We start from the raw sequence: 13,719 nt of genomic DNA on the forward strand, positions 1-13,719 counted from the left end.
TTGAGAAGGTAATTTATCCATTTAAATCAGCTGTGGTGGATCAAGGACACACCTAAAACCTGCCCTCGTGGACTGGGATCGGGGACCCCTGATTTAAGGTCTTTAGAATAAATTATCTTTTGAGTTTGTTTCAATCTACATTTATGATTCTGGAAAGATAAATATTTTTGACTTCTTTTAAATACAAATTTACACTTTCAGTCAAATTTGAATAGTCTGAGTAAAACTAACACATTTAGCTGTAATAAATTAGAGTCATTTTTTAAGTCGGTTCAAAGTACATTTTTTCCGTATAAGATAAAGCAACATGCAGCCATTTTGATCAATTTTTAAAAAATTAAAAACTAAGCTTTGATGTTTAGAGGCATTTAAGCTCTCAGATGTGTCTCCCTACTTTCTAATTGGATTCGTTAGCAAGCGAGCTATGAGGCATTTAGATGGCATGGAGGTGGGGGTGGGGGGGCTGAACCTACAGATGCACAATTGCGTGCATGGACACACACATGACTGCACACACATATACAAGCAGATGAGTGGAGGGCTTTTAATAATCTTTGAAAAGCTAATATTTTCTTTCTGTTCACGTAGCCTCATGCTGATAATTGCCACTGGGTGCTGATAACTATTCATGTGTACATGATACCGACTGCATACTAATTCTGCAGGTGCAAGGTTGGCACTACGTCCAGAAAAAGAGGGGAAGGGGAGAATTTCTCCTCGCAATTCTACACTCAGTGGCTACAACGATTTAACAAACTTCCTCTTTGGCTCATTAAAGGTTTTATTAGATGAAGGAGGAAGAATCAGCAGACAGTGCCAAAGCTTTACTTGTTTTTGGTCTTAATATACTGCGAGCAAGTGTGGATCTGCAGCTGTATTTTTAATACACCCCTTCAGAGAAACCTTGTGTCATCCAGAAAAACAATGAAGACATTGTTTTCATTTTTTTTCATAATTCACTTTTTCAAAATACAGTGAAAATTCAACTCTAGTTTCTGATGTTATTAAATAAGAAGACATCATTTCAATGAAAACTACATATCTTTGGTTAGCTATGCTGAAAAACTGCATTATGTATAAGCATTTTGAACTCTTCTGAATATTTGTTTTGAACAGTTCCAAACGAGAAGCCCAGCGTTATTTATGGTTCTAGCTTATTGAGAGTATAAAAGGTTTAAGTTCTGACCTTTTCAGTACACATATACATATACATACTCCTGGGGGTGAAACTGTGGGCTACAAGTCCCGTATTGCTCACCCAGTATGGATTTAACCAACCTACATGGCCCTTGAAGCAGTTTGCTGAGAACTGAACTGAGACATATATTACCGAGGCTTTTACAGCTGCATTTTTACCATACATTTTTTGCACATATGTGACCCAGCACAGGAACAGCTGGGCAAAGACACAGAAAGACAAACAAATCTCAATTGTGCACATAAACAAGCAAGTAATGACAAAATCAAGAACAAGAGGACACTCCACTATTTCCTGTGTTTGTTGTCTTAACTTCGTTGTCTGCAAATACAGCCCCAACTCCAAAGGAAATTTGTCAGGCTGTGTGAAATCAATTAAAGTGGCACACCTCTTCATACAACATCTCAAAAATGTAATTTATGGAATATTTTCTGGTGCATAAACACACTATTTTGCACCAGATCTTTGTCCAGCAAATCACTTGGCTATGATGTGAAAACTGCTCGGCAAAGCCACATTGTTGGTAACAGCAATGCCCCCCCTCAGTGATGATACTAATAATGCTCTTTTGGCTGATGGTTACTTATAAAGCTAGTGGAGTTTTTATAAGTTTTTATCAGTTTAATAATGTACAAACATGATGCAGGTGAATATTTCTCTATTTGCATGTTTTCTGAATGCATTTAACCCATCTGGAGCGCAGAATGGACAAACTTTGAACAAATTGCGCAAATTGCGTTGACAGAGACATTTCATGGATTTTGAGTCATTCTGCGCTCCAGATGGGTTAATTGCGTAAAAGATTTTAATCACGTTAATGCGTTACCGTTGACAGCCCTGATAGAAAATAAACAAAGATAGACAAGTTCCATATCAATATGGAACTTTTACATTTTAGGAAGCAAGTACACCATAAATAACAGTTTTGGACTTTAACATTGTTTTCGGATGTTGTGTCACATAAACCGATGCCATTAAACTGATTCTTTTATATTTTTTGTCTTGTATTTATTAAGCCTAAACAGGACTGCACACCAAAAACAGGAAATTCACTGAAAGCTCCTTAATGCATGTTCAGTGCACTGATACTACAAGTCAAATTTTATGATCCCCTACAGTATAAGAATGTAAATTGATGCACAGGGTTTTCTACAAGTCTCAAATGAAAGACAACTGGACCAAATCAAACAAATACTCCATGTTGGGGGGAAAAGAGGAAATTTCAACAAGTCACTTTTAACAGCGCTACTCTCTTTTTCATTACAGGAATCAATATTACTAATTCAGACTCGGCCATGGCTGGAAGCCGGTCTGCTGAAACCATGCGAAATCATTAAGCTGCATTAGCTAGCTCTCAAAATCACACTGGTACAATGGTAAGCTTTTATTCTATAAAGCTGGGATAATTAATTCAAAGCTGGTACAGTGTACACTGTGTGAATACGACAAGGAATTGCAACAACACACACGCACGCACACACACAATGCTGTCTTTTACACACAAACACATTGAAATACTGTACATAGTAAACATGCACAGACACATTCAAAGACAGACGCGCAAGAAGGGACTTTAATGTGCACGAACAACAATGTGTGGATGCATGCAAATACTGTGAACTGTGTGATGATTAACAAATACAGAAAAATACTAAAAAGTGCACGCTCACACAGACACGTGCACGCTCTTTTAGCTGGAAGCTATGTTACATATTCATAAATGCAGTATTATATGACATCTCTCTCTCTTGCCTCCAACCCTTTCCCCTAAAAATAGACAAGAGCTTTACTCTGCGTGAAAGACAAACCTTGACGTCTTGAAATGTGATCTGTACAAGTAAGACGTGTGTTGGATTTGACACGTTAATGTTGCAATTACAATGTTCTGAAACATTTAGCCGCAAACTCGCGGTAGCCGGTGTTTGAATAAAGAGAGATAAGGGCTTTGAAGTGAGTTTTAATGTCAATATAGATATACTTTTACAAAATCAGTATCAAAGGTTTGATTTTTTTTTTCAAGTGCTGAATATTGAGGTGTCAGAGACAGCTGGTATTGTCAGCCACTTGAAAAGTGAGTTGTATCGCTGCAACTGCCTACACATATTCTGCATAGAAAAATATGGATCGCTTTGAGATATGATGAAGGCAGACGAAGAAACTAAAATGAAAAGAAAATCTGCAAGAGTGAATAAAAGAATAATACGAAGTATTACTCTCCTTCGCACTGCCAAGCGTTAACAGAAAGTCCAGCGACGTGAAAATATTTGAAACACTTAGAAAAATATGATGTTTAAAAGCATCTTCTCCTGCAATTTTCACTTTTCCAGTCTGATGTCTTCGATATTGTGTCTGACAGCCAGCATAACAAAGGAGCAAATGGAAAGAGAGCAATTCATTCACTCTAACATCAATGAGGGGACATAGAACGGGGCTGATAAAAACCAGGATAACGGAGAACAATTTTTATGAGGAATAGTTAGAAAGAATGACAGATCAAAGAGGGAAAAAAAGGATAATAGGTAGACATTATGGGACAATACCACAGCCAATTGCGGAAAAGAAAACCTGAGGTGACACCATGACCTCACAAAACGAGCACCGACTGAAAGAGTTGTGGTGACAACTTGAGAATGAGTGTGTATTTGTGTCTGCTGATGAGGTAAGGGCATTGATCGGCCGGGTTCTCTTGGGTTTCGCTTGACAGAGTGAATGAAAAATTGCTGTCTTAAAAAATATATTTACTCTTTGCTTCTTTTAAATCTCCTGTGCAGAGACATTTAAACTCACACTTTATTAGGTAGAACTTGCAGGTACAGGGGTTGGACCTCTGACTACCTTAATTCCTTGTGGCATACGTTCAACAAAGTTGGAAACATTCCTCAAAGATTTTGGTCCATGCTGAACTGACATCAACACGCAGTCTGTGGATATTCATCATGTGAATGTCCACCTGCTCCACCGCATCCCAAAGGTGCTCTACTCCTGCTCTACACAGGATTGACATCTGGTGACTGTGGAGGTCATTTAAATGCAATGAACTTGCATTTGATTGGCTGAGTAAATGTGGTGGAGGTGTGGCTCAGCTGCAGAGGAGGGGTGGTGCAGTGAGCTCAATGCTAGACTTTGGGGAATATGAATACCTAAAGGTTGGCTAAGCAGCTGATTTTGAACCTTCATTGTTAGCACTCAAGGTCAAAGCTGAGTTAAAAAAAAATACATGCAGCCATATTGAGTAAATATATTGCGATTATTGCTTTGCAACAATTCCACTAATAAAAAACAACACTAGTACTTACTTGGGTCGGCTCTGCTTGACTCGACTCGGTTTTTAGAGTTTTACATTAGGTGATAGTACCTGGTACCAGATACTTTTTTCTACTCGTCTGGGATTCCCAGTGATGCGATCCGAAAATGTGACGAGAACAGACGTCATGACTCATGTGATCAGCTCTCATGAAAATCAAAACAAAAATGTTTTTTTTGAAACCTGGCAACAAGGGAAATGGCTGCACAAAAGCAACATTGCGGTCCTCAAGTCTGACAAAAGCTATACTAATCCATTGTTTTGGTATTGGTGTCACATACTAGTGACGCCATTTACCAGCCTGATGTCATCATACTGTATTGTAAGAAAAAAAGGCTGACGTTTAATTTAAACAATGGTAATGTGTATGTATGTGCACATACCTGTATTCTTCACGGGTGAAGACAGGGATAACAGAGGGCTGAAGGACTGTGATCTCTACCAGAGTTGTATTCTTCATTACAGGCTCACCATGATCGTATGCCACCACCACCAGCTGTCAAACAAATATAGACAAAGCCAGAACATCACCACGCCATTGATACCCACGCCCCTGCGAGATGGCTGTCTGATGCCGCCGCCGCTCTCATTTACGCTCGCTAAATGGGATGTAGCCAATGCGTGACAGCCCCGCAATAAACCAGAATAAATTGTACTTTTCTCTTCCTGCACATGATTCAGATGGGATTTGAAGAACAGAGAGGGTGTGTGTCCCACTGGTGTGCTTGACTTTTCCTGCCTCGGCTTTTATTCTTCATTTAATTGGGGGGCTAACTGCTGTTAACCAGGCCCAAAGGATTCCTAATGAGGGCCAACCTTAAATATCAACACACTGAAATATTGTGTTTCCTTCATCTCCTTTAGTCAGGTGAACGCTACAGCTCATGCATCCTGTTTTATATTCATACAGTAACTAGTGTTTTAAATAGGAAACAGCTACACGCATAAATAACTCTTTAGCAGTTGGGAACTTGCGACATGTGATAGTTAAGTGGCTTGCTGATTCTCATCACAACTATTTTTTCCTTCCGACTGAGGATTTCAATTGGTTTCTTTGCACAATTGCTTACGCACGCTGAATTGCCCACCAAATTCATTTTTTTTAATGCTGTGGTGTCTTTAGGCGAGCGAGTTGGGTAGTAATTAGCTGCACATCATTTAAACCGTCTTTACTGTGTCTTTACTGTGTACGAGAACATTAGACAAGGTTTATCTCAGTCATAAGCCAAATCTTGTACTCAGTTTTGGACTAGTTCATTTTGTTTGAGTTATTGGAGCAAACAAGGTAGAATTAGTCCCTTGAGCGAGATCTTCAGAGGATGCTGAATCCTTGTTGTGTTAATTAAAGCCCAATGAAAAGATGAAATTAGCAAGGCCCATTGAGGAATACAGCTGGGAGAAGGTAGATTTGAAACTAATAAGCTGCTGCAATATATTTTGTAGAGTGGATAGGGAATTGTTCAGAGTTCCCTGTTCATAAGAATTACATGTAAGCAAATCAAATCTGGAATTAGTAATCTAATCATTCTGACTTATTTTGTATGATGTCGTTCCACGCCCCCACCAACTGAATACCAGAATCCAGACGATAAAGCCAAAAGAAGGTCACCAGGATAAATGTTATCTAAATAACAACCGCTGTTATGTAAGATGATGCAATTAAACACTCACTACGCAATGGCTACATTTAATGAAATATAGGCATTATTGAATAAGACCGAGTGGGCCGTGACTTCACAAATGTAAAACCTGGTTTCAGGGTTTTAACAAAAAATACTGCAAAAGACTTGTAATGATGGGTTTGATGTAGCAGCAGTTCAGTACAGTTACATCCATAATTTGAAGATGAAGATGCAATATTTGTAGTTTTGCCTCTATACACCACAGTCGATTTTAAATAAAACAATGAAGATGACTCAAGTGCAAAGTTGAGTCATCTTCATTGTGTTTTACCAAAAAAAAAAGAAAGAAAAATTGATTTTTAAAAAAGACGTCTGTGCACACTTACGCTGAACTTCATGTTCGGCTCCTCGTTCAGGTTCACTCTGGTAACCACACGTCCGGTCTGTTCTTCTACGCCAAATATACTGGCTGAGTATGGATACGCCTCCTGGTCCACCTTATAACGTACTAAACCTGCTGGAGTACCCTATGATGACAACAGAATAATATCCATTTTAAACATTAAAATAAAAAATAAAAAACTTGAAGTTGATTAAACAAAAAACTATAGGATGAAATGCCTCATGCATGGTTTCTGGAAAACCATTTCTTTCTTTCTAATATCTTCTGAACTGTAATTAAATAGTGTGGTGATGGCTATGTAATGAGTTTTGCAGTATTTAATATCTAAAGCAATTAGCAGGGATCCAAATGTTAAGTCTCTATATAGAAATAATTGTGAGCGTTATAAGACATATCATTACTTTAAATAAATGCGGTTCAAATGGTCGTGAATTAACCTCTTAACTGTTGCTGATAATGAGCAGCCATAAGTTACTATGACTGATTTGACACAAAATGTCAGGAAATACATACATTTACATTGTAATATCCACATATTTTAAGAAAATACTCCGTATTCTTTAATGAGCTGTGCCATTCTGAGGAGGAAAAATAAACACACCAACAAATTAGACCTCTGCGTTTAAAGCTTTCCTTGAACTTTAAAAATACGTGCTGACAATGTGATAAAACTGGTGCTTTTGCTAGTTTATTTTCAGAAAGGAACAACATTTACAGCAACAAAAGTTGGTCCTTTGGCTAAAAGTCATACAGTATATCTGCCCTCTGTTTATTCTCAGGGGACGAAAGGTTCTTGCTACATGTCTTGCTTGTCATACACACTTTATTCACTTTATCTCCCTTAAGGCTGTAAATCCACCAGCGAAAAAACAACAATGACAAGTCCGCTAAGGTCATATTTTCACACTGAAACGCTGAAAGAGTAAGGGCAACGGGGGAAGTTAAAGAGAAACTCCAGACAGACAAAATAGATATTTTTAATTATGTAAACAGCCATTTTTCAATCCAGCCATCAAACGGTCTAATCTGAGTTCACTTTTGCAGAAGCACTGCTGTTGCGAGCAGTATTTCAGCAACTGTCTACATTGATGTAACACTTTCTTGCACAACAGCTCAGAGTGAGTCAGCAAAACCCGATGCTGATAAATTCTTGAAAGTATTTGTACTTTCGAGGGATACTTTAGATCTGGAGGGTATAAATGGAAATTACACAGAGATATATGAATATTATAGGCTCCAGCGCTCAAACAAGGTGCTATTTAGTACCTTTGTTGAGCACCGGGGAGGTCCTTTATAGCATGTAGCCTGGACTTTATAATGTTGTTTTTGACCCAAGAGAATTTCTCATGCTTAAATCTAAAGTATGAAGCAATTCAGCTGACACAGGAAGCAGCATGCGAAACAGTGAAAGGAAAGCGGTGCTTTAAAGAGGCTTATGTGAGAACATTGCTGGTGTAGAAGATCCTGCATGAAGAAGGAGGAAGGAAAAATAAGCTCATGGCATCTTGAGCAGTAATGCAAAATAAAAGCACTCCCAGTGCTTTTTCATAAACACCTGTTTTGTGAATTAAACGCATCAGCTGGTTTATTTTTCTTTCTAATATTTTTAAAAAAGTGATTTTCCCAGTGTCGCTGCATGATTCAATGAAGCCTCGTGAGGTATTCTCACATACTGCCGATTATGAGAATTCTGTATGAGCATGTTATCACCTTATTAACCTACAGTTACATAAATCAGACTCACATAAAACAGCTAAACCTCGTTTTACAACAACCAGAATAAAGCAGTCTACATAACAAGGATGCTCAGCATTAAATGTTCTCTTGAGATTTCACCTTGTGACACACTGAGGTATAAAAAAAATAAATACTCCACTAGAGAAAGAAGTGAAAATGTGTTAAAAACACACCTACACACACACTGACTGAAGACAAGCACCATTATCTTGCATCATTCCAGTACACAATTTGAGGAGCAGGCTGTGAAACAGTTTGATTGAATAGCTGCATCTGATAATGCTCACCGCAGGGTCAGAGTCATTGGCCATCACTGTGGTTACGATGGTTCCCTTGACAGCATTAGGGGCAACCATGCCTCGGTACACTGACTGGCTGAATACTGGAGAAAAGTCATTCATGTCCTGGAGAGAGATTTAACACAAACACAGAGATGGTACGGCATTAGCATTTTTAAAATACACTGCACCAAAATGCTTTTTGTTTCCTTGAAGTTCCTGAAATGTTGAAAATTTTAATAACAGCAAATTACTGTAGCAGTTTTGTCATAGGAATATATATATATGAACAGTAGTGCATATAATCTATTGCTTATGCTGAGTTTATTTTATTTCTTTGGCTTGGATTCTAATTTATCTCTGAATAGAACAAATGCTGTAGTGAGTAGAATAAATGGGGTGTTCATGAAAACCTGTGGGGCTTTAATCACAGCAGGCGTCAGCAGTACTGGAAAACATCAGCAAGGGTGAAAGTGAGGACACCACAAAACAATTGTGCTTTTAATTTTCCATTGGCTGGTTAAATGATGGATTTTAAAAAATTTCTTTCACAGTTGTCAAACTCAAAAAAACAAAACAAAACAAAAACACACTATGTAAACTAAATGTTGTATAAAGCACAGAAACTGTCCACTTATTTCTCCGTCATTTTAAAGTTTCTGATAACAGAACCTAAAGTCCATAGATTGCATAGATTCATATGCTAATCTCTGGTATAGTCATTGAGTGTCAGAGACAACAGGATCCATCCTGTGTCTAGCAGCACTACAGGAAAGAAAAACAAAGCAGGAAGACAATGTGCTGTTTTGGCTGTGTAAAATGAAGATGCTGTGATGCTTTGATGCATTTCCTTGATTATAAATATTGGCATATACTACTCTAATAGTAGCCATGCTCTGAACAGAAGTTCAAGGTCAAGCAATCAAATAGACTAGCATGTAGACGTTTAAGATGAATTTGAATGTAGTGGATGTACATCTGTTGTTGTGTATAGTCATCTATACTGTGAACTATGTATGAAAGACAAGGTTTTACCACATACTGTATATAAGAGACTGACATAGTCAAGGCTAAAGGCAGGAAGTCAGTGCTGTTGAAGACCAAATGTACAGTTTTGCTCTTTGACACTTTGCTCAAATTCCTGAAATTTCATAGTAGATGTAACATTGGGTGAAATGATTGTACACTATACATCAGCAACGACAAGAACTGGGTGCTCAAGTTTGAACTTATTTTTGGATTTTCTCTAATTCACACAGGGTCAAAAGTATACATATAGGCTTGCACATGCCTACTAATGTTTGGTTAAATGTCCCTACCAACCTTTTGGCATGACTCTGTCTAAATACTTGATCACTCTTCATGTTATAATTCATTCAAATTGGTTGGTTTCCTGGCACAGATATGGCTTTTAAGAACAGTCCACAAATTTTCAAGAGGGTTTAGGTTGGAGCTTTGTGTCCAGTTACATGTTCGCCTACTTTATCCAAAACCAGTTCTGAAGTGTGTTTGGGATCACTGTCCTGCTGGAACACCCAAATGTCCAAGTTTTCATCTGTTTTGTAATCCGGTCATTAAGTCTGACGTCACTAGCCGTGTCTGGGCCTAAACTCCGCTGCTTCGGTCCATATATCAAACGATCACTATGGCATTACTGAGAGTTGAAAAACTGTCTAAAGTCTTTCATCTTTAATAAAATGATCAGCGTTCTGCTCTACCAGGTATAACAATTGAGTTTAACATCCAGGCATCCATGAAAACGGAATTTATGACATTTAACGGAGTTAGAAGTTAGCAGGGAGTTAGCTCGCTAGCTTCTATCTAAATACAATATAGCATGTCCTGACTGCGGGGTTTTGGAAACAAATTAAAACGTACAGCTCTGTTATCACTTCCAACATAAATAAGGACAGAAAACTAAACAGCAGTGACGTTTGTAGGGTTACTGAAGTTGGGCTAGCTGGTATATAATGATGTGTTACGTGACCGCTAGCGACACAGCTATGTTAGCATAATATAAACAAGCTAACTTTTTTTCCACTCAATAAAAGTTAATGTGAGTGTTCTTGGTGGTCAGGAACAAATGTAATCACATGGCAGGATGCTGTAAAAGGACCAAACTTCAGCCAGGAGAACAACTGAGATAATCCATCCACAATACGAGGTTAGTCATTCATATACTGCTCCATGGGCTGGGCTGTAGTTACATCCTAAGGTTTTAAAAACTGAGCTTAAATAAATGATTAGCGGTAATAAAAGACGAGGGAGGTCAACAGTGATCACTGACTGTTTTAGGAGCTTTTTGAGATTAAATAGAAGAAAATACAAAACATTAAACATGTTAACACAAAAGCCATATTAAACGCAGACTACTTTAGGCCCGGAAGTAGGATTCGTCACGTCATCACTTAACGACTGGATAGGGACTTCTTTCTAATTCATCACTTTGTTTGTCCATGGTGATCTAAAACTGGTTTCACTGTGGACGATCACACTGGTGCTTCCAGCAGTTTCCAGATCACTGTAGGCTTGAGCATTATATACCTCTGCATAGAGTAGTATGCAATCATGATCACTAGCAAGAGGTTAATAGGCCTGGACCTTGTCTAATCAAAGGTTATTGTAAAACCTTCAGCACACTTATGCATATTTCCTCACCGATTCATTCAAATAATTCAATTCAGGTGTTCCACTCACTTCCATGGCCAAAGGTGTATAAAATCAAGAAATCACACCGTAGAAAATCACACTTCTCCATCTGGCAAACTGACAAATGTGCCTGGGTTCAGTGGTTGCCAGGAGAGCGGTACTTGTCTTACTGCACTGTGCCAAGTGTAAAGTTTGGTGGAGGGGGCATTATGGTATTGGTTTGTTTTTCAGGAGTTAAGCTCGGGCCCTTAGTTCCAGTCAAATTAACTCTCAATGCTTCAATAATAAATGCATGCATTTTGGACAACTTCATGGTCCTAACTTTGTGGGAACAGTTTGGGAACCTCAACCCAACAGAACGCTTTTAGGATAATTTACAGAAGAGACTGTGACACAGGCCTTCTCATCTAACATCAGTGTCAAACCTTGGAAATACCTTGGAAGAATGGTAAAAAATAAATACATTCCTAAACAATGTGGAAAGCCTTCCCAGAAGAGTTAATGCTATTATAGTTGCAAAGGATGTGCCAACATTATATTAAAGCTTATGAATTAAAATATGTGATGTCACTCAAGTTTATATGCATGTGATGGCAGACGAGTGAAAACCTTGGGCAATACAATATGTTTGAGCCTATATTTATACTGTTTTACATTGAGTGTATCCACCCACAGCAGTCCACCATGTGCTTCTTCTGGTATATGGCAGCACCACTTGTTTCATCACAAATTGGTTTGTGAACCTTTTTTTTGTATGATTGTGAGCATCACTGTGTTGCTTTTTGGAGCCAGAAGGGACTGTATTTGGACGAGAGGGTGGAATGCTAAGTTATCTGCTAACACTAGCAAAGGTGATTAGCAAGTCGCATCCATAGACTTTATGGGTGCATTGCACAGACACAGATACCTGCTAATAAGAGCATAAAAATAAAATACCCAAATTTTACTCACCAAAACTGGAGGACAGACTTCTTGGGAGGTCTGTTAGTATAATAATTAATCACACAGTAAACCATATTATTTGTTAGATATTTACATTTAAAATGATCCAAAAGCCACCAATACTTTAGTTATGTCATGGTCCTGCGGCCATGACTCAGTGACTTTGTGTTTGTGTTCCTTATTGTTGTTATTCTCTTTATCATTCTTGGGCTGTTTTGGGATGGTTTGTGTTTTGGGATTTTAGATACTGGGTTTTGGGTTTGTGCTCCCTCTATTGGTCCCTGGTGTTAGTGTTCCCCTGTCTCGTCAGGTTAATCAGGTCCAGCTGTGTCTCCCACCTGTGTGTGATTTCCCAGTGTCTCTTTGTGTACTTATAGTGTGTGTTTTCCTCTGCTCCTCGTCGCGTCGTCTGTGTTCATACCTGGTGTAATCCCCTGCGTGCTCTCCCTGCTGTTCTCCCTTCATGCTCAGGTTTGCTATTTCTTTGTGTAGTTTCTCCCAGTTAGTTCATTCTTAGTTCTGTTTTACCATCCCCACTTTATATTGGATATTATCAATAAATCACCCTCACACCTGAATAAGTGCTGCGTTTTGAGTCCTCCTTCCGCTCTCCACACGGCCGCTGCCCCGGACCGTGACAAGTTATTTGAACTAGTAGGAACTGGCAACCATCTAACACTCAAAGCAGCCTTGCTCCAATACATGTAAGACTTAACATGATTTAAACAGATGGGTTTAAAAAGAATTCCTCCACATATTTGATTTAAAAGGGAAAACCAGCTATGGTGACTGCTACTATAAAGTTCTCTTTTGGAGCGAGTGTCAAATGGTCATTCAAAAAAATGCAGTTTTTGGTGCTTTTTTTCAGCCCAAAAGGTTGCCGCTTGGACTCTACACCAAACAGATGTTGCAACAATCAATTCTAATGCTGCCGATGCCACTTGGATGGCAAGTTAGCAGTTGTATCCGCCAATTGGTACTTGCCATTTTACAATGTAGACCACACTGTATTTTCACACGCTGGTTCTAAAATGCTTTTTTGGTCTTTTTTATTTTCCTGACTGAAAATGCTTTGCTTGCCTTTTCCATATTCCATTTTCATTCATTATTCATTTATTAAACCCCCACCAAAAAGCATAATGATCTTCCAATACCTGCTACATCATAACGCCAGTTTACCTTTCTTCAAACTAAAGACACTTTACTAAAAGAGTAGAAAATATTACCCATCTTTATGTCCACACAGAGAAACTAGCTTGTAGACACATACCTACGCACTCACCATTATTCTGACTGTAACAGAGGCTAGTCCAGGAGGCATGTTTCCCTTTGTGTCCAGGGCCTCTACAGTGAACGTGTATGTGGGCTCTGACTCAGACAGAGCCTCGAAGTCCAGAACCTTGAGAACTGAAAGCTCGCCTGTTCTGGAGTCGATGTGGAACAGCTGAGTGATGTCCTGGTCCGAGCCTTCGGTTCTGATTCGGTAAGTAAGGTTGGAGTTGAGGTCAGCGTCTGTCGCCTGCAGAGAACATGGAAAGGAAAGCAATATCACTGCAATGTGAATTTCTAATACTTGTCAGTAGGAC

General features: G+C 38.7%; 1 protein-coding gene across 2 annotated transcripts in view; it reads right to left on the minus strand.

Moving 5' to 3' along the window:
• Positions 1–13,719, minus strand: part of pcdh15b (protocadherin-related 15b) — a 233,769-nt gene that overhangs the window by 73,100 nt on the left and 146,950 nt on the right. For both annotated transcript variants that reach the window (XM_082545036.1, XM_082545037.1), the window contains 4 exons: positions 13,416–13,652; positions 8,552–8,668; positions 6,511–6,651; positions 4,886–4,998 (listed from right to left, as the gene is read on the minus strand). In XM_082545036.1, the coding sequence (XP_082401162.1) occupies positions 4,886–4,998; positions 6,511–6,651; positions 8,552–8,668; positions 13,416–13,652 (608 nt within the window). The remainder of the gene's footprint in view (positions 1–4,885; positions 4,999–6,510; positions 6,652–8,551; positions 8,669–13,415; positions 13,653–13,719) is intronic.

The sequence above is a fragment of the Aulonocara stuartgranti genome (genome assembly GCF_965226115.1).
Source record: "Aulonocara stuartgranti genome assembly, chromosome: 8".
Classification (NCBI taxonomy): Eukaryota; Metazoa; Chordata; class Actinopteri; order Cichliformes; family Cichlidae; genus Aulonocara; species Aulonocara stuartgranti.